This window comes from Gavialis gangeticus, unplaced genomic scaffold (genome assembly GCF_001723915.1).
Source record: "Gavialis gangeticus isolate Ggan-Ray unplaced genomic scaffold, GavGan_comp1, whole genome shotgun sequence".
Taxonomy (NCBI): domain Eukaryota; kingdom Metazoa; phylum Chordata; order Crocodylia; family Gavialidae; genus Gavialis; species Gavialis gangeticus.
Window position 1 is genome coordinate 9,181,753 of NW_017728991.1, and position 22,348 is coordinate 9,204,100.

General features: G+C 46.3%; 1 protein-coding gene across 1 annotated transcript in view; it reads right to left on the bottom strand.

Annotated features, from left to right (window-relative positions):
* ANKFN1 (ankyrin repeat and fibronectin type III domain containing 1) overlaps nt 1-22,348 on the bottom strand; it is a 108,820-nt gene that overhangs the window by 86,179 nt on the left and 293 nt on the right. The window contains exons 2-3 of the mRNA XM_019515126.1: nt 14,133-14,267; nt 584-788 (exon numbers count right to left, since the gene is read on the bottom strand). Coding sequence (XP_019370671.1) covers nt 584-788; nt 14,133-14,267 — 340 coding nt within the window. The remainder of the gene's footprint in view (nt 1-583; nt 789-14,132; nt 14,268-22,348) is intronic.

Below are 22,348 nucleotides of genomic sequence, written 5' to 3' on the forward strand. Positions count from 1 at the left end.
TTTTTTTTTTTTGTTGGGGGGGGGGGGGGGGGCGACAAGTAATCCTTGGTTCTCCTGATCTAGATCCCTATCTGGTGCCAGCATCACAGCACCCAACTTGCCTGGCATGTCATCACTACGTAGATGAGTTTCACTTCCTCTGTTGTTTAGAAAAGTTGATGCCTCAACTAGACTCTTTGGGATGCCCCTGATCAAAAATGATTTCCTCTGGTCCCAATGTAGGCAAGGCATTTTTCATCTACGTAAGGCCAGATTCTGTCATGTTTACTCGTACGAGCCCTTACTCCTGGAAGCAACTGTGAGAAAGGTAGCACAATCTAGACCACAAGGAAAAAGCAACCCCTGCCACCCAACCAGCTGATTTCCAAGCACAGCACTTGCTACTGGAGCAATTCCTATTTGTAGGACTTTTTGTGCTTGTGAAGCTGGGAGTCATCGTGTGTGTGGAGGGGGCCCACAAACAAACAAAATGCAGATGAAGAGTTAGGGAAAGGGCACAACTTTGAAGGAAAGTGATTTAGGAGACACAGGTGAAATCAATGAGAGTAGTGAATGGATAGTTCGATAAGCATGAAGTAGTTACCACTGAAGTCTTCCGGAGACTGAGTCTATCTGATCTGGCTCTGAAATATGCTTCGTCGAAGGATGCGTGACTCCCCTTCAGCTTCTCGGAGAGGTTTCGGTAGAGCCGTTTCGCAGCGTTCGGAGAAGACGGCCCGCTGCCGCTCTTTTTCATCTGGGAAAGATTCAGGTTCTGCATTTGCTGCGTCATGTTCACGTGGCAGGTCCTAGAAAGAAGGCAATGCAGCCATGTGACAAGGGGTTGCTCCACTTGTGTTAGCCATTTAAACTACGCCATTGTAACCCACCCTGCGCAACTCAGATGCCACATAACTTTCCACAAATTCTGGCCAGCTACACATCTGTTGGGAAATCAAGAATATTTAGGGCCACATTTTGAAGATTTTGCATTGCAGGTTGTTTCTCACAGTATAGTCCCACTGAGTTCAATGGGGATGGAGAGATCGGAGGCAACCGCATAAGAACTGCTGGCTACTGGGTCAGATCATAGGTCCACCTTGCCCAGTCTCCTGTGTCACACAGCGGCAAAGAGTGGATGCTGAAAGGGGCAGTGAACTGGGTCTGACCAGGGTTTTTTCCACTGTTCCTCTCTCACTTGCAGCCCCCTGCATTTAAAGTCTAGTGGGAATACTATGAGCAACTGATAGTAGATGTGAGGAATAAAAGATTTGATACCTGGTGGATTAAATGATTCTCTTTGAGGGAAATAATTCTGGTGAAGATCAAATGAAGTTTGGGAATTGGGGAGAGGGGTTTATCCTGCATTTACAGCACATGACAATCCTCTTTATTTTGCTAAAGCATTTTATTTTTAACAACTCTTGAAACCAAACGGGTTGCTCCAGATTCATACCTACACCTAGGATGGGGCGTCTCTGTTGAGCATCCATTATGAAGGAAGCTATTAGGTGTCTGATACAATAAGCCAAAGTGGCCTCTTTTAATGCACTGGGCCAAACACTCTTCTGAGCTAGACCAAAGTAAATCTGGAGTCATGGCACTGAAGTCACTGCAGTTATTCCAGATGCTGTGGTGACCTTCATTTCTAATAATTCAATCACCGCTACTGCACATAGGTACATGCTCAAGTGTCAGCTAAGACCCAGCCAGAAAGCTGCCCAAATAATCAGCCTCTAAGCCCATTTCCTTGATCCTGTCGCACCTTTCTATACATCCCTTCTTTGGTCCTCACTTCTTTCTCACCAGATACAAGCTGCTTCTCCACACTCTAGGCATGTGCTGGCCGTCACACTCATGCTGCCCCCATCCCTTGGAGGAAGTCCTTAAAAACTTCTGCAGAGCTACTTCAGCACCCTTCTTAAAACTCCCATTGCTGTGATGCTGGCAAAAATATTGACAACCACGGGGCTCCTGATGTGCTGTGACTACTGCCCATCATCTTCCAGTTTCCCTGTGCTCCCTCATCTGTCTGTAGCAATCAGCTGTATCTTTTCTTATACTTGGATGTTAAACTCTGGCTCATGGGACTCTCTTTGTTTGGTGTTTGAACAGCACCTGGCACAAGAGGGTCCTGGTGGGAACAAGGTGGGATTGGTAAACCAACCCTGCAGGACCTTTTATTTCCAGGTTCAGTTTTAGGAATAAAAAGCTTTTTCCTCTGAATATAAGTCGATAACTCCAGATAAAGTCCTTGAAGTGTCATGGCCTTTACAAAACCTGACAGTGGAATCAAATTACTCAGGAAAGGACCTAATGGGTTAAAATGCATTAAAAATACTAAAACTAGTGAAAAACATCTCCAATTTGGTATTTTTATTGTATGCACAAAAATACTGCAATCACACAAGCCAAGATTGTTAGCGGTCTGATAACAGTTTGATGCTGCGTTTAAGTCGCATGCAATTTTTATGGCTGAGTAGGTCCTCTAAAATCAGTGAGCGGTAGGGACCTACCTAAATTTTGGTTTTGCACATTTTGTGGAAACCACAGAAAACAGCTGGGAAATCTGGCGTTGGCTGAAATTTCCTGCAAAATCAACCAGCCTGTGGTAGAGACGGAGACTGAATGAAGGTGGCTCTGGGTGCCGCAAGCGGGCTGCAAAAAACCCATTATCTCCCTGTTACTTAGGCAGGTCCCTAGTGATTGGTGTTCAGGGCGGAGGTGCAAGTGCTGCTCCTACAGTCACAGAAATTAATGGCAAAACTCCCTTTGATATGGGTAGTAGCGAAAGGGAGATCCCTTTGTTTCAGCCCTGCCAAACTTGTTCACAGGAAATACGCTGGCAAGGCTCTCGTGCCTGTCTCAAGGGCTTGAACCCAACCCAGAGCCTCGGTGCATGGACCTGTGGAGCTATGAACTAGGGTTACGTAGCTGGGACCATAACTGATTTGCATCCAACAGGGGCAGGCTGAGAGAAGCACATGTAATACACTTGGACCACCGGGTTACACTTAGTCATGCAGGAATGCCACCATCCTGTTGGCATCAACAGATCTCAGGGCCTGGGACCAGGATACTCTGCTGCATTTGGGTTTCAGGCTCACACCCCAAAACCTTAGAAAAGCAAAACTGCTGTTGCTCCTTTTCCCCTCCCATAACTCAGGTTGTAACAGCCTTTTTAGTCTAACATGCTCATGACCAACAAATGTCTAGGCTATGGCAGAGTATGTTTTATAAGTCAAATACATCCAGGATAATGAGCCTTCCTGCTAGCCTTTGCATAATGAACAGGCACGCTTTGCTTGACCTTTGTGCTCCTTTCTTGTCCCCTGTATCTTCTGCCTTATCTTGAAGAGCTTACACTCCAAAGAGACAAGAAATGCCTCTGCTTTTTTGTACAGTGCTTCGGAAAATTTGGCAGTGCCCTTGGCTAGTCCCTAGGCACCGTTGTGAAAATGGAAGCAGTGATATTTTCTACGTTCTGTGGTACCAGGCATCTTCCAGTATCAGGATCTTTTGAACGGCTGTTACATTTATTTTGACGTCGCACCATTCCCATCTGCACGCTGCTTTTCACAGCAGAGGATTCTGAACTGCTCCCTCGGCTTCTAGTAGGAAGTCTATAGAGCATTTCCTCTGGGGGCTGAAAAGCTTACACCTGTCAAAAAGGATGAAACGTGGTGACGCTGAAAATTACAGAGGAGAATTTGGGTAAACATGTGCAACCCCCACAGCGGTGCACATGGGATAAAATGTGGGTACGAGCCAAGGTATAACTCCCCCCACCCAACACTTCCCTTCCAAACGCAGAGATCCACTGATGCGCAAGGCACCGGACCCACATTTGGAAGAGATACGGTGGTGGTCTAGAGAAGCTGATACTCCCAACCTTGCTTTCTTTCAACCTCTGGTTGCCAGGCAAGAAGTGAAGTGAATTACAGTGGAAGTCGTGCAACTATTTGTTGCTGTGGACTCTCAGCCTAAATCCTGTGCAAGGAGGTGCTCAGGATCAGGACCTGCCAATCAGCTATACCATTTACCGTCATAAAAGCCTCTATTAAACTTTTGCCCTGTTACTGAGATTAGCCTTTGGCATAATTTGCCTTTAAGATTGAAGGCTCAACACCAAGTCTCACGAGTCCTTTAACTCTTCCGTTATCATTTGGACAGGCTGAGCACAAAAGGATCTGATTACAAATAACCTTGCACATTTTCCGAGCTAACGAGGTATTGCAAAGAAACAGGGTGCCTGAATGAGATGCATATGCCAAGAGCCCGGTGATCATTGGGGTATGTGACAGGGAGATCCCTTTGTTAAATCAGAGTGCCGATGTGTACCAACTGAAGAACAGCCATCTGGGCAAGCCACGTCCTTGGAGCTAATGAGCAAAAATGGATGTGGTAAGAAGCAGGCCCTCAGAGGTTTCATGGAGCTGCAGCCCTGCAATGGTCCCGGATTGTCTTCCTCTGAGCATATGGGGGAAGACGTTCACTTATTGGTGAGGTTCCCAGCACTAGGTCACAGCACACAACTGCTTGCTTTTTAATTACTATTTGCATCTCAGTAGAAGACCCAACTGCAATCACTCAGCACTGTTGAGACGCACGGGGGGAGTCCCCAGTCCAGAGACAGACAAAGGCTGGCAGAGGAGACTGAAGCAGAGAGAGCAACAAAACCCGGCAGATTAGCGGCAAAGGCAGTAAAAAGAACCCAGGTCTCTCAAATGACAGTTTGGTGCCCCGGGCACTGGAGCAAGGAACTTGCAAACATCATATACTGCCATTAAAACATCAGTGACCCCCAGCTACGGCCGCAGAAGCGTATCTGAAATACTGACACGGTGACTAGATCAATTGGGGGGTTAACGGCAAGCACAAGAGAAGGTGTTTGGTGAAACACGATGGTTTTAAAAATGGCCAGAAGGCTGTGCTCATATTAGCCCCTTTTAGAATCTCTTAGAACAATTACGGTTAAAGGAACGTCTTTCGATGAGTTTCAAGAAATGGCTGGATCTGTTATTTTGCCCCCAGAGACCTTAATTTTCTGCAATTGCCTGCTATTAGCAGAATTTAGCAGAGGCTCAGCAATTTACCCAAAGCAATTTTGTTCTGTCACTCAGACTCAGGGTAAAAATCCCTCTGGAGCACTCCTGTGCCACCCTGCTCTCCGCTCTCCTACAAAGCTGCATGCTGACCTGCACAGGGCTTCCTCTGATAGGTGCTTTACCTCCTGTCCCTAATGCATGGCTCTTCCTTTACACCAGACGCGCACAAGGAGAAACCATCCCAAACGCTGCGTGTAAAGAATGGGAAGGACTCGGCAAACAAACACCCACCGAGAGCAGAGCTTTTAGGTCCTAGTGCTGAAATAACACCTTCAGATCTGGTTCACTGCTCTGCTACAGCTCTCTGTGAGCCACGGGATGATTCACTTACAGAATGAACTCTCACAAGCAGCCTGTAGTTTAAGGATATTCTCTAGTAATACAAATGTAATATTTAAGGACCCGGAGGATGGTGGCACAGGGATACTGCTCTTCCTGGAAGATGTCCAGAAAGGTGCAAAATGACAAGCCAGCAGGACCTTCTTCTTTACAGCTTCAGGTTATGAAGGAGAGCTGCCTGTTCAGAGAGTGGTGGTGATTTGAGAAGGAGGTGGTCTCTTGAGCTCCTGGCTTTTTCATTTGACATATTACTGATTATTGGTGTCATGACCCAACCGAGACCGGAGACCCAGTGCATGACACACTGTACAGAGACACAGTGAGAGAAACCCTCTTGAGACCTTACAGGCTGAATGGACCAGCCAAAAAAAAGACAAGAGAGGACAGGGGCAAAAAGACACCAAGTGACATGCTGAAGGCCACAGAGCGGTCACCGGCAGGACCAACATCTCCCATATCTCTGTTTGGTGCCACGTGCTGCATTAAGTACCAGCGTGTTCCTCCAGAAAGTACCTGCAAGGCCTCTAGTATTTTCACTCCCTTAAAATTCACAGTTCATGGGTCATGTATGCCTAGAGTCGTGAGATGGTTTAAAACAAATCTGAGGGTATTTTTAAGCCATGTATTTTGATTTCTTCTTATTTGCTTTCTGGTTTTTGGAGCTGCTAAAGTTGATGTAGAGCCACATTTTTAAGCTTTTCTTTGAAAGCATATGGACTAGAAATGATGGGGGTTTTTTTAAGTAAAAGTTAAAATTATCCCATAATCATTCAGCTGTAAGCAGCTGAGGCCTTAAATGTGAGACACATCTATCCATGCCATTATCCACACTACATACACCCAAAACAAGGGGGGGGGAAGACACCCCAGGCACCCTTCAAGAATTCTGATTAAAAGATAGCTAAGCACACCCCTGTTACATAACACTGAGAAGATTTGTCTGTATATTGAACCTTTAAATCTCTAAGGCAGGGACAGGCAGCTCTTTTCATGCTGGGCGAAGGCTGGCAGAGAAAAGCCAATTTTCCTTTGTTTGTTCTCATTTTGCCATTCTCTGTCTAAAACAAAGGTCAGCCTGGCCACCAGTTTCCAACTGCTTTACGTGTATGGAAAAACAACGATTACAAGTGACAGGGAACCTGCACGCAGCCAGCAAGGCAACACAAAACTCCCAGTGGGGGCAGGTTTTCAGCCCCTGTCTTCAGGGATTGCTTTATTTCTCAATACCAAAACTGTCCAACACAACTGCAGCAGCTCTCGCTGCTTGACAATCCTCCAGGTCTTTTCACCCGATTCAGGACCCCTTGCTGCAGCTTACCTGCTCCTTGCAGGTCTCCATCTCGGCATCTTTCTCTGTCTCTCTCTTTCTCTCTATGTAACTAAGTTGGTCACTGCTTTTTTATCTCAGGACTAGGCGACTTGCAGGCGGTCACCTAACCCTGGACCTGAAACCCATCATCTGGGGGACAAACAGTTGGCTGCAGGGAACAGCTAATCCAACACCCTTAAGAGACTCTTGGATATGTATCCTTTACATACCTGAATACGAAGATTAGGGGAAAATAGCAGGGGGGCGCTCATGCTAGCAAAAAAAAATGACTCTTGCAAAACAGGAACTCCAGGAGGACCAGTGCACTGGGTCGGGAAGGTCCAACCAAACTCATTTCACTTCCAGAGAGGTTCCCTCTGTTGAGCACAGACAGCTGGTGTATGACCAAGGGGATATTAAAGATAATGACAATGAGCATTACTTGCTGTGTCTGCTTCTCCCTGAGACCTGACGAAGGGCCATATGTGCCTGAAAGCTAGGCAAACCTTGTCTCCCAACTACACAGTTGGTCCAATAAAAGGTATCACCAAAAACTCTGGCCTGATGAATGCTTTGACACCGTTTCATCACAGATGCCTATGACATCTCAAAAAGTGAACGGGAGTGACAGCATCTCAGATGTAGATGGGAAGAATATAATTGATGCAGACTTGAAGTCCGGACCACTATACTACAGGAGAATGACATGGCTTGGCTATGTGACCAGGATGGAAAAATCCCATAGCTGGTTTTGCAATGGATACTGCCATAAGGGACAAGGAAAGAAAGGAGAGCACCTGACTTGAAAGACAAGCACCTGAAGAGGCTTGGAAAAGATCTGGCTGTCATGGGAGGAAGTGTAGTGTGCACCACAAAAAAAGAAATGGGTCAGGGGGAGTGCAATGGATGAAGGGAGAAGCATCTTGCTCTCTTTAGGGAAGAAAATTAAAAAAGCCAAGACAGAGGCCCGTGTCAGAACAGATCTCAGATTAAAACCTTTGAGAGGGGTTCAAGGAGGTGAACATTTCTACCAATTTATTTTATTTATGGAGCATTCTATATTAGGTTTCTAATTTCATAGGTAGCCCTCTGCTCCTCAGCTGCCGCAGGAGTCTCCTTACCTGCATGGCTGACAATTGAATAATCCGGTCAGCAGGAGCAGTGCTGAGAAGGTTGGAGGGGGGGCTATAGCCACCCCTAAGTTCACCTTAGCCCCCACAACCACCCCTCCCAGTGCCGCCCCATCCAAGTCCCCCGCCTCCCACCCTGCACAGCCGAGCCTGCCCTGCTCCCGCCTGCAGAGGCATGGCGCTCCCAGCCTGGCCCATGTCCCGCCTTTGCAGCCCCTCCAATTTTCAGCCTAGCCCACTTCAGCCCCCCCACCCCAGCAGGAAGAGGCTGGTGCCACCTCCGCCTGTCAAGCAGCCCCCTCCGGTCTCAAGAGGAAAACGGGCTCTTCAGGAATGCTCACCGAGGAGTTCTGAAAGCCAAGCAACTTAACAGCAGGATGTGTGCACATTTAAGAAAAGAAACAGGAGTGGGAAGGTGTGAGAATGACACAGAGAGTGCAAAACACACCAAAAAAAGAGCGCCAGAAAAAGGGTGCAGAGAAAAAGAGCAACAAAAGGAAATGAGAAGAGCAAGAGACCAGAGGAGCAGACCTGAACCTGATGGCTCCCATAAGACGACAGTTTGCACGAGCTGATGATCAGCCCTCAGAAGTACAATGCAAGTGCAGTACAACCATAGCTCTAACGTACGTGCTAGTGCATAGCATTCAGCAAAGTTACGATTGCTTTAGAAAGGACAGTCGGACTTCCTTCTCTTTTTAGAAGTTCAGAACACTGAAGTTTTTGTGTATAAATATTCCAGGTTCTTTGCTATGGACTTTGAAGGCCAAGGCACAAGATGGCTCACTGGGGAGGTAACAGAACATCAGTCCTGGCATTAGCAGGTCACGCGCACGTCGTGTTAAGCTTTAGTCAATGCATTTCTGTTAACGTGAACCTTTCCAGGAACAAATAAGCTGCAGCCTGTTTGGATCCTGCAAATGCTGGACCAGGTTTTTGATTGCAGAGCTGCAGTTTGGTTCCACCATGTTTGCTTCCCGTCTTGTTTGCTCGTTTCACATCAAAGGATTTTTGCTTACATGATTAAGGAATGCAAATACTTGCATTTGCATGCTTCCAACGGTGCTCAAGCACAAGCAGGAGTGTTCTCTGCTATTACTTATGTATTAGTTTACTTGCTTTTGTGGAGCCATCATACACCATCCAGAGCTTGAAAACAATCTGGGCAAGTAGGAAGTCAATAGGATGTGAGCACCCAACTCCTGAGAAACCTGTCAACTATTCACAGAAATGAGGATCTGTTCACAAATGATTCAAGAACGAAAAGAAGGTAAAAGGATCAGGCTTATTCACTCTGAGCAAATCAAGCACCTTGTACCCAGAGGGGCATCTCAGTCCTAGCAATACTGTTGTTTTACTAATTAGGAACAAGCAATGGTGCCCATTCCTTCAATGAAAGAACTCAAGCCAATAGCATGACCACCGATTATCAGGTCCAAGTAACTATTTAGATAGATATTCACTGCCAAACCACCTGCATATTGATCAGTCAGCAGCTACTCGAAGCTATTTATGGAGAGCACAACAGCTGAAGAGGAGTTATTCATAGAGAGGAAGATGACATGGGAGATGTCAGTAGCTATTTCTTCATACTGAAATATTAAAAATACATCTGTATGCAGCTGTAGGCTCCCTAACTTATAAAATTAGTATTGCAACACACAATTAGTATTGCAAGACAACCCTACCTATGATTAAAATAATCATAAAAAAAAAGAAACTCTGCCAGCCTGACTCCTACAAGAAAATCTCTCTTCCACCCCTACGTTGTTCCAGGAAGCATACCCGCATCCCTCTCCAGAAAGACAGCTGAACAGATGTCTTTGCAGCATGCCTGGAAAGTGACCAAATTCAGGCTATTTTGGACCAGCAGGAGAAGCAAATTTCAGAATCCCAGAGACCACCCCGACCACGACCCCTTCTCTTCTGTTAGGCATTCGTATCTCTCTTGGTGGCAGACAGCTCTTCTGTGAAGTGGGTGCCAGCAATGCTGGTTTTCCATGAACTCTGACTGTCGAGTACTGCACTGGGTATATTCTAGCCCACGGTTTAGATATGGACAACTTGCATGTCAGGTCTCTTGACCTCGGGAGAATTTCAGCATTGTGGAACTAGAATAAGGCCTGGTAAAAACAAATCACTAAGATGCCAATACAGCCTCAGAAAAAAAGTGCAAGTACTGTAGAGCTGCTGGACTAACAATATGTCCCAAGTCTGTTCAGACCCTTCTTAAAGGCACAGGTTATTCTTCAAGCAGCAACAAAAAAATCCCTATAAACTTCCAAAAGCCTCCTGAACACTAAGCAGAGCCATGTGCATTAACAGATTAGAAACTTCTCTTGGCTTTGTCCTGGGATAGCTGTCCTTCATGCACAGGACTCCATGTTTCTCAGGGCCAATCGCCCACTTCAAATTCTCAGCCATCAGTGCCTCCCCTCCATGCTTGACGCACCTTGGAGGAGTCCACCCCCATGGTTGGTTGACGTGACTCTTTCAGGGGATCCTGGCCTTGCTGACTCTTGGCTGAAACAGCTCCTCCCGTGACTGTACTCCATCCACGGCAACTCTTTAGGTGTGTTGAGACTTATCGCATGGCCAGAATTTCCTCGCTGCTGCTGTGTTGTTCAGAAACCTTTCAGAGCATCCAGGTGTCTGACAAAGGACTGTGTTATTCTTTGCCTGAGCCCTGGGTCATGGAGTCCAGTCTCCTGTGTTCACAGGTGATGATTTATCCAAGGGGAGGGGGGGACACAAGGTCTTTGGCTCTGCTCCCTGTTGCACACAACAAGATGCAAAACATTCTGGAAGTAAGAACAACCCTACAACGTGCTATGGGAAAAGAGGGGAGACCAGAAGCACTATTAATGCCTTGGCCACTGCATCAGCAGAGGTTAAATGTGCTCAGATCTTAGGGAGAGACCATACCTCCCACTGCAGGATAAGGCAAAATGCCTCGTGGTCTTTGCCAATTTGAACTGAAGGGAAAAATTCTTTCTTGACCCTACAGTCAGGTACCCGAGAAGTTTCTAAAGTATTTCATAGACTTCATAGATATCATAGACATCAGGGCTGGAAAGGACCTCGGAAGATCATCGAGTCTGGCCCTCTGCCCCAGGGGCAGGAAGTTAGCTGGGGTCAAAGGATCCCAGCAAGGTAGACGTCCAAACGTTTCTTAAAGGAGTCCAGAGTAGGTGCTTGCACCACCTCTGGAGGGAACCTATTCCAGGCCATGGGGGCTTGGACCAGGAAGAAGTTTTTCCTTATGTCCAGCCTAAAATGGTCTTGCAGGAGTTTGTGATCATTGGACCTTGTCATCCCTTGGGGCGCGCTGGTGAACAGGCGCTCCCCCAGGTCCTGATGCTTACCCCTTATAGGAGCATCAGTGCACCTTAGTCTAATCCACTCAAGCTGTGGCCTCCCAGAGGAGCAGCAGAAATCGCTCCACCAGGTCCATGGTTCTCCGTACTGTACTCACCTCTGGATACCTGCAGGCCCTACAACTCCCGGGCCAATACACACAGGCATACTCTGCAGGGAAAGGGTATCATCAGGAAGTGGTAATGATATGCCTCTGAAGACGCTCCTAGTCTGCTTAAAAAGACAGGCTTTATCTTGAGATACAACCAGATAATTGGGTGCTCAAGGCTTGGGACATCAGCAGGGCCTCTTCCATCATCAAAAATGGTGCTGTAGCGGCCACACAAGTCAACATTTCCAGCCAGCAGTACTGGCCACCCACTCAGAAAGTCCTCGGTATTACTTCCTGGCCCTACCTTTATCAACCCAGGACCAAGCCTGCCCAAAGCTGCCTGGTGAGACTCCCTGGGGCCCGCTTCTCCAGTTGTTGGTGCTCCTGTCATTGCTACTCAGTGGCACCCTGAGCCTTAAGCGGTTTCTGTCGACTCTTTAGGAGCATCAGAAGCATCTGGCTCGGTTGCCATTGCTCCTCTGGTAGGTAGAGAACATCCTCTATTTTTTCCCTTTCTACTGAAAAGCACAAGGGAAAGGACAGAACAAATGACTCCCGCCAGCTGTTCTGTCAGCTGGTATCCTCTTCTGCAGCTGCCACAATGTCCCCGCGGTCCCAGGAGCTGATCACCCACCCACCTGTAGAGCTACTGGCTTCTCCTCAGCCAAGGAAGGACTAGCACCGCACCGAAGTACTTCTTCCCTTCCTCTACGGTACAGCTAATTTTTCAAATAGAAACTCCACCTAGATCTTCCCTGCAACTGCACACTCTTTAACCTTTAATGGGATCGCTGAGAATGGATACTTGAACAAGGCTGTATGACTCGAGTCACCGTAACCCATACACGGACAGACCACAAGGTTACAGGTACCAATGATACCCTTTCAGCAACTATAACGATAGGACCTCCATATTCCCCAGGGAGGCCACAGCTACTCTTTTATTACTGAAACACAAGTGCAGGGGACATGAAGTCTTTAGGAGTCAAAGACATGTTGTCACCACAGGACCTCTTGGGTGTTTTTCCTCATCCCAGGAGACAGAAGCCTGAGAGGTGAATGTAAAACTTGCAATGATTCAGTGACAAAACTGATGGCACCCTCTTTACGTGGCTATATTACAATGTCTGCACCACTCCTCTAATACATCATCGTGACCTAAAAATTCTCGGTGGGCTACTTTCTACGTAGGAAACACCACAAATACAAAGACTTACATGGATTCCATACTAAACACACAGATAATAATAGAAAACAGCACATTTTAAATTCACTGTAGTTCTGACAACCAGCATATTAATACAGTATTCTGTAAACTCCAAGACATCATAACAGGTTATGGTATTTAAGATGGTACGTATGCAAACAGGGGCCATAGGGTGAAAAAAGAAGAGGGAATACCTGAGTTATATAGCCAGGGAAAACTTTATATCAGCATGATCTAAGGCACAGAGCTGATTCCCAAGGGAAGCAGAGTAAACTCAATTGAGCAAAGTCATTAGTAAATGTACAACAAGAAACAATCCTGAATGGGAAAGGAGGTGGCTTTGATATTTTACAGGATCTCTCCAGCTCTCACCCATATGATTCTGTGATTCACAAGCTCTCTAAATCTGTATTTATATTGGCTGATAAAAACATAGTTAAGATCTAAGCTATCTTATAAGACCACGGTTTAGGCCCCTTGATAAGAAATGTATGCAGGTTGTGTTTCATAACCATGTTCCCCTCTTACCAGTCAAGTGAAAAAGAAAAATGTGCATCATTTCCACTGAAATTCCACATACCTTTGAGTATTTAACATATAGCAGACTGAAGATGTGCTAACGTGGAAGGTGAATGATTGCTGCTACGAAAATGGGTATTACAAAAGGCTAATCTAGTCGGCGCGAGGTCGGGCACTGGGTCGATATATGTGCCAGACCTTCACCTCTAGAAACCCCTGCACAGATCTTAGTTTAGGTCACCGATTAAATGAGCCAGGTGATTTCAGCATGGCTCAGAAGAGATCTCTGTGCACATCACAATACGTGACCCAAGTGGCTAGTGCTTCTTGGAGCAGGGCAAGCACACAATTGTAAAATGAGCTGCAAGGTTGGTGGGGCTTAGACAGAGCTGTGCTGGGCAGTGTGCAGAACTGCTCACATTGCAACAGGCACAGTCGGTGGTTCGCTTTGCTAAGAATTAAAAACCATGTTTAAAAATGCTTATGGCTATGGTTTCAGCAACAAATGTCTAAATCACTGGGGAAACCATCTCCTGCGCTACTGTGCTTGTAATAATCACCTTGTACAGAGTCTAATTCTCACTATTATCACCCTAATTCAGCACATAATAAGAAGCCAGGAGGTAGAAGTTCCCTACTGGCCACTACATCACCTAACCTTTACAGTCAGGTTTCTAGTTGTGCTAAAGTAGCCTTTTCCAACAGGCACATGCTTTAAAAGTAGATTTTAAATATAATTAAATACTAGCAACATACCCTTGTAAACATCTTTTGTGTCTTGGGGAACACTGATGAAATATTCATGCACCGTTTCTAAAATCAGCTCAGAGTGGGAAAGACCTGAATTATAGATTTGTTTGTTATATGTAACACATGTACATGCTGCACGCACAAACCAGACAAAAACAGTACAAATGTACAAGCATCAACTTTGCAAGATTTTACAAAGACACACGCAGAAAATGAGAAACCACACAGTAACACACATGTTTATGCATCTGTTTATGAACTAATTTCATGCTCCAGGTAATAGCTACAGTACATATGCATTAGAAAATTAAATGTGACTTACCAGATTAGGCTGTATGAGGCAAAATGTGAACAAGTTGTTGGTAATTGTCCACTATCTTCATTCAATAAATCACATTGGGTTTGCTTTCTCGTCTGGTTCCACTTCCAGGCAGAACAAATGAATCTCTTTTTTATACTGTATAAACAATCAGAAATGAAAAAGCTTACCATAAGCAATTAGTGAAGTCCAAGATCACAGATTACATCTCAGTGCTGAACAATGAGCAAACAAAAAATCGAAGCAAACAATGTAACAGCATAGGTAAAACATTTGATGCCTTAACAGGACTTGTACACTTAGCACTGCAGCTATAGTAATGACTGGTATCTAAGGCTCTTGCTTCTGTAGTCAAAGATGCCATGACTTCTGTGTGCTCTTAGCCTGTTGTATCTCTTAAAGATGATCAGCAGCACAGCATGCAAGTAGAGCAAGTGATCATTGCCCAGAGTCAACAAAACTGCAATTGTAATCTATCCTCACAAAGTCCAAACACACACAAAAGATTAATGCAGCCACCTGAAAGCAACTCATTTTATGTTAAATTAATAAAAGAAAAGATAATCATAGCCCTACACTGTGTCTGGTGATACAAGATTGCATGTGATGTACTCTTTCTTCCTTCTTCAAGCTACCAACACAGCTGTCTGCAATCATAGCAACAAAAGCAGCAACCACATCCATAGCTATGGGACATCTGCAAGATCATTTGAAAGCTCCCAGCATGAACAGGTGATCTGTAAAGGGTATTAAACTGGGGGGAACCTGCCCCCCCCCCCAAATGATACTTAAATTCCAGGAATTAATCTGTAAATATTTCTGGTGACAGTAAAATAGCAATATTTGCAAATGAGCTTTTTAAGATCTCCAGAAGAAAATGTAAATCCCAATTTCTGTACAAAAAGCAAAACAAAGCAGTAACATATTACAAAGTCAAGACAGGTTAGAAGGCAGCAAAACCTCAGAATGCTAAAAATATGGCTGTGGTGAACCGAAGATAAACCAAATTAGGTAAGTAAAGCCTTCTGCAGGATTGCCTCTGTGGCGAAGAGGCAAAAGTCCTAGCAGGCACCTAGCAACAGAACACAATTCAGAGAGGCCATGGGCACTCGGTTCAGGTTTGTCATTGCCCGTTTCCTCTAATACGGATTGTAAAGATGTGCCGAGTTTGAGACATCTCAGGGCTATCACTGGGAGCCTGGAGTAGCTTCTCTGACTCACTGGGATCACTCCGGGTGAAACCTGCTCTTGAATCATGCTGAGCAGCTCTTGGAAATGGGAAATGGCTTTGATTCTTCTGCATTTCAAAGTGAGCTGTGCTTGCTTAGTACCCTGTCCTTAGGCCACGACAGCCGAGAGCAAAATCCAGCCTCAGGTCTGAGGTTTCTGCATGACATGGGGGGTTTGTGCTTACCCCTCCTGCAGCTGGAGAGCTGAACAGAGCCCTTGATTTCAGCCCTTTTGCAGTAGCAAAAGCTGTATTTATCCAATTATGTTCTTTGAGTCTTCATTAACCCAACACTGATAATCAATCTGGACCTGGACCAAACACTTGGATCAAAAAGCACACCCACTAGATTTTCAGGTGTTTGATGCATGGCTTGGGCCCATCTCCAGCTTTTAGTCAAAACAATGATCTCAGGAGTATTTGTCTAACAAAACACCCCACGCTTTGAGCACATATGGTGAAAATACCCAACCCAACCACCTGCAAGTCATCCTGCAACTAGGACTTGCCGATTATGTGACTACAGAGTGCAATCAGGACTGCTTCTTTCATGCTCTTGCAATCAGATGATGACCCTGCTGTACCAGTTGCAGCAATTCTTCTTGCTCCTTTCCTGAGGACCGCTGGTCAGCAGGAGAGCTGCCTGCAGTCCCTGCTCCTGGCTGACCGAACCACAGTAAAAATCTGGTATAAAATCAGTCCTTTCTGAAGAAGGTCTTTGGAGAGCAGCAGGGACCGGAGTACAGGAAGGGACTGGGCAGAGAGAGACGGGCTGCTGTGCTACTAATGAACCAGGTGGAGGGCAAACCTAGCTGGAGACTGAAGGATGGAGCTTGTAGCCTAGCAACTGCCCAGTGGGACAGTGATCTGCAAAGAGAGCATAACCACTGTGACTGGCAAGCGAGACCGTAGGCAAACTGCACAAAACAGATCATGGCACTGAGGCGTGGCTGGAGGAGCCAATCGGCCAGCATTGAAATGGCCTCTAAAGGAACGACAAACTAGACAGGGCCCCCTAGCTCTGAGAAGCCCTATGGCTTTGCATTCCCACAGTGGACAGCCTGAAGGGCCACAGCAGGAATCACCTTTTATTGGAAATGACTCAACCATTGCACCAAGGGGACTTGCACTCTTTCCTTTCTTGTAGCCCAGAGAAAATGAACAGTGCGCTGTCCGTTTGAGTTCTTCATTGGCACCCAACAGGTACTAGAGTCCTACAACCTTTGCCCCAGAGCGCGTGATACACACAGCATGCTCTGAAGTACCTGAACAAGCTTTGAAGGCCACAACGCTCCATAAGCCTCCTAGGAGATGAACAATTACAGCAGAAATCGCTGTTGATCTACTCCGCAGAACTTGTGCAGTGCACAGTAACAACTCCAGCCTGACTTTGGAAACTTGTCTGTATTGCCTGTGGGCTCAGCCCAGGAGCCTGTCCAGCCCACTCACCAAATGGATGCTCAGAGCCACTCTCAGGCTCCCCGTCCCGGGGAAGCGTATTGGCCTGCGATCAGAACTGTACTATAGTGAGCACGCTGCTGGATTTCCGGGATTTGATGCGTGTGGGGTATAGGAGCGAGCGAGCGGGCTGGGCATGCTTCTGAATAGCACACTCAAGCTCATCACAGAGGCAGGAGTGACTTGCCTTTGCTGTCAGATTGTAGACCACACAAAGGTATTGCGTGGGCTAGAGTCTGGCCTGTGGGTTGGATGTTTGACCCTGCTGTGCCTTAGAAGACAGCTGAGCGGTGCTTGTTTAAATTAAAGCAGCTGTTGTCTGATCATATCAAATGTCAAAAGGCAATGATGCTACATAGGAACTGGGGGGAAGGTTCTTGCATCCTCACTAGACCCAAGACTAAACTGCGATTTGGCTTCAACCAGAAATAGGAAAGCGAGAATGAAGGGAAGAAGTTTGCATTGGCGAAAGCTGGCACTGGAATGACAAAGCGTGTAGCACTCGCAGGTTTGCTGCCTAGTGCGGACACGATAACTCCTTCTGGTTACCCAGTCCGACCGCTCAAGGTTTCCCAGAAACCCTGAACACCTGGATTCATTCTGTTGCCAGCTGGAAACCCAGACTAGGTTTGTTGCCAGCTTTGCCAACCTTTGCCTAAGGTTTGACCCTGGAACAGTTCAGAATCACGTGAGATTTGATGGTAGGTTTGCTTTGGGGCTCACTGAAGTGCAAGACTCATCCTCAGGGGCAAATAATCCACGTGAGACTTGCAACTACCGGTGCCCGGACCACATCCTCATTTGAGCACCATTTTGTTAGTAGTGGAGGTAGGACCCACTGGTTTGACGAAGGAGAGACTAGACACAACAGACATTATTCAAAAATGTTGTCTCCCTGCTGACATGCTAAAAACAGCCCAGCACAATAGCGAGTCTTCAACACGCTCATGCATCTTTAGGGGGAAAAATAAATTCCAAGCCTGTATTTCATAATTACACAGCGGCCCCTTTATTACACCGAACTCCCTGGTTCTCCCCAGGTTATTCATTTAAGTTGCAAATATCAAACTAACATAGGGGCCAAAGCATCAGCTGGTGTAAATTAAAGTAAAGTGAGCTATGCTTATTTACCAGCAAGGCCCTCGGTGTAGCTTTATGGACTTGAAAGCCTGTCAAAGTCCTTTCAAGTCAAGAAAGGTGTAGGTGTTACAAAGGAAAACAACAGCCCTGCTTGCAGCCGAACTCGTGTGTTCTGCACTGGCATGGTTAAGCAGAGCGAACACCTTGCAGGTTTCTATAGCAAAGCCAATATGCAGAACTTTTTTGGCCACTGGCCACAGAAACCGGAGATGAGTTCTGTGAACAGCAGCACAGTCTGTTGATGAATCAACCCCCAAAGTTATCTTAGCCTTGCAGAAAGTACTTCGTGAGCTCGTTAGTTTAAAAAAAATACATTGCAAACAAGCAGGAAGATTTGCTAGCTTCTAGTTCTTCACAACATACCCAGCATATAACTTCACAAAAGCAACCACCCCTCACTAAATGGCAAAGACTGAGGTTCTACCTGTTCTGGACTTTAAATGGATTAAAAGTATTTTAAAGCAGAAGTGAAGTGTTTACATGTTTGCATCAGAAACATCTGCACATTAATCAGACAGAAGTTGGCCTCCTGACTCTTTGAACAATGGCTTTACTAGATCACATTGTAATGCCTTCGTAATAACGATTACTAGGTAAGTATTTTTAATGACCAAATTTCCAGCCTGAATTGGTTTTTCCCCCTTTTTTCAAATAATACAGAGCTGCAACAAAGTAGTAGGTAAAGAAGTATATAATGGGGAAAATGCTATACTATGAATTATGTAAATATGGTGCCATTTCCTGTTGAACGCTGGGAAACCCTTTTCAAGAACACGCATCAGAAAAAAACGTGAAGGAAGAAGAGGTTCCAGGAAAGGTAACAATAGCGGGGAGACTGAAATGGCTCAGGTCCCTTTGAGAAATACACTTACATTTGTGCTTAATATCATTATTATTCCAAAACGCACCATGTGAACTTGGATGGAGCTAGACGCTTTCCGAGTTAAGCCGTACCCAGTGCTGCCCTGAATCGGACCGTTCTCTGGGACAAAGGTCCCTCCTCATCCATTCATGAACGGGAATCGTACCACCTGGCATGTGTAACCCGCAGCAGCTTCCCAACACCAAGCACCGGATGTCCGAAGAGAAAGGTGCCTGCTGCATCCGTAAGCATGTAGCAGGGGACAAGGACACTTGCGAGTAAATTCAACCCCGACACGCACCTGGGGAAACCTGTGATCCACTCAGATGTTCCCAGAAGTACGGGAAATGCCTTGATTCCTCCAGCGAATGACGCAGGGTAAATGATGCACCCTGGGTCTTGGCATTAGCATGGCGACGTGGCCTTTGTCTCGGCTGGGAGTTCATTTTGCTCTCGCTGCCTATTTTTGAGCTAATGCACTAATCATCAGCTTCGTGCACCGCAAGTAGTTTCTACAGCCACCCATTACAGCGTGATTATAATTGATGATAAAAGATTACAGCTGACATTACAGATAAAAAATTACAGATGACAGGAGTAACAATGCATAGGCCTTACTTCAGCAAAGCACTTATGCCTAAAACCCAGTCTAGGCAAGGGGGTTGATGCATGCTCTTAGGGGCCTCACTGTAGTGGAGAACTAGTACAGCCCCAGAAAGTATTTATTGCCAAGCCTGTAGGGAAAGTATGTGCTGTCTCCAACTCAGCAATTCCTCCTCTGCTTCTTCTTTCCCCACCCACCCCATTACTTAGGGAACCCTCTGCGGGGCTACTGTTTTCAGTCTGCCTGCACCCCCTGGCACATGCCCGGGCACTGGGTAAGCTTGCAGGGCATGCCTTTGCTGCCACCAAGATTAGCAGCTTCCATGTTTAAAACTGAAAGGTCCAGCAGAGCTCTCCACAATCTTTTCCTGGTCTGTGGACCACAAATGTATTGCATGGGCTACAGTTTGGCCGATGGGTTGGATGTTTGATCTTAAAAGACAGCTGAGTGACACTGGTTTAAATTAAAGTAGCTGTTGTTTGATCATTTAAATGTCAAGAGCCAATGATGCTACATAGGAATGGGGGGAAGGTTCTTGCGTCGTCACTGGACCCAAGACTAAACTGCAATCTGGCTTCGGCCAGAAATAGGAAAGGTCTTCCTACATCTGGAGCCTTCACCTGTGGCTTGCTTGTGTAGATGAGAGCCCTGGCTGCTTTTGGAGCACAGTGCCAGTGTGAGGAGATGGGATTGCCAGTGGTCTCTGCTGCACCACTGTATAGCATGCAACAATGCCAGGCCACCCTCTGCTGCCCCCAAATCCCTGTCTCTTCATCGGTTTTCTCCCTTCATCTTAGTAGGCAGGAAGTGACCGTTTTGTGGGCAGCTGTGGGAATTGGCCTTTATGCCTTATCTTTTCGTGGCATCCTATATTTCCCAATTGTTTTCCATACAGATATTATTTGGTAGAGGATGTTTTCTTGTTCTTTCTACACTCATAGAACAAACCAAACTATTTTGCTACCATTAACTGAGAGTTATATATTGAAAACGCTTCCTGTCACATCGACTCAAGTTCATTAGTAACACGCTGAGAAAGCAGCAGCCAGAAAGCAACGTTTAGTAAAGGAAGTTATGGAAGGATCCAGGTCATAATCTCTCCAGAAGGAGAAAAAACATAGAATAAATTTCAAGAAGAGACAACTGAACTAAAGGAAACTATAAATGAGCAAGAAAGACACCTAGATTTATTTCTGGAAATGGAAAAGGAACAAGTGTCAGAGAGAACAGGAAACTGAGATTAAGATAAAGCAAACACCGTTGGACATGTTGGGTTGTCTTGGCACACAAACTCGCATATCCGTAGGCTTTGGTGATCCCATTAGTTGACCTACATACGTCAGCTGCTTAATATTTCACCTGCCTGTATTTCATACTCAATTAGCTGAATATTTCAACCGCTGTTGCCCCCAAAACACACACCACTTAAGTGACACATCACAGTAGAAGCTTTTTTGTATCCTTCTTTTGATCATGGATAAGTTAAGCTGCATGCAGCTGGCCACTAGCTGAGCTACTTCTGCATCTCAGCGGGGCACTTTCACTTTCCAGTGGATGTGAACTTTGCAGCATGCTTTATGGAGACTTCCCTTTTTTGCTGACTGACACATTTCAGCATCACGTTTCCCTGGTATGAGTCCCAGTTTTATACGCAGCAGCTACAGGAGCAGCCAAGCTGCGCAGTTCGTTGGCGATTCATTGCATTGATCAGATTTCATTCATTTCTTCGGGGCAGCGATAACATGTGTCACATTTAGGTAAGCAGAACAGGAAGCTCATATCAAAACGTGTCAACTCACAGACCATAGTGAAGTCTCCAAGTAGCTGGGCAAAAACTGAGGGGGTTTTTTCCCCATCAATCAACAGGTGGCAGCATTCACCCAATCCTTCAGAGGCAGGACAGCAGCCCATGGACCAGCAGCAACGCACACGCATCGTATTGTCCTGAGCACCTCATGTCCAGCTCTTGCTTATCAGGTGCATTTGCACAGGAGACTTCAGCAATAATCATCTGCACGTTAGCCACCGCGTCCTCAGTTAATGCAAGACACTGTCGCTCTCTTGTGGTCCGTGGAGCTGTCTGACACAAGGGGACAGCCTGACCCTACGCGTACAGGAAGCTTGCAAAACTGCTCGGAAGGGCGGCGGGGTCGCGAAGCTGGGGGCCGAGTTAGAAACCTACCTGATTGCATCAGGATTTTAAAACCTTCTTCCAGGACTCGAGTTTGTCAGTGGCAGGACTTGTCTGCCACTATCAAACCCCGCTTGCCTGACAGAACAAGGACTAGAGACGTCCCGTCCTACGAGTCCCTCTGAAGTGAACCGTCACGGGCAGCTGGCTTCCCGCACTTCACTTTGGGTGGCATCAACACCCCCCTCTGCCCCGCTGGCTGCACCTCTGCGCCCCCCAGTCTCTCACCCCATCTACTCTGCAGCCGAGCTCTCTCACTTTGGAGATCCCTGGCCTGCGACGTGGTGCAAGGGACGCAGAACTGGACTTTCCAAAACAAGGGACTTGATTAGTACATGCAAAGGTACCAAGTATGGTGGGAGAAGGGTAAAAACAATAAGGTTTTACATGCCTAATTCCCTTTACCCAGCCTTGGTTAGCTTCATATGGTGTAGCCACCCCAATCACTTCCGTGTCTGGATTGGGAGAGAAGCTGCTACCGTTTCTGTGCGTCTCTCCCCTTAGACCTATTGCTCAAGCCTCCTGCTGTTTTCTGGGGCTGGGGTCCGCTACAGATTTAACACCCACCTCTTTATAACCTTGGGGAGGGTAAATCTGTCTGGATGGAGTTGGCAGGGGTATTCCCTAAGAAACAGCATCCCTCTCACTTCAGGACTCTTATCTGCGTGCCATCGTTTCACTTTTCCTGCTTGGCTCCTTTAGCAAGCCCTTCTGATCTAATTCCTTTACCCCCCCC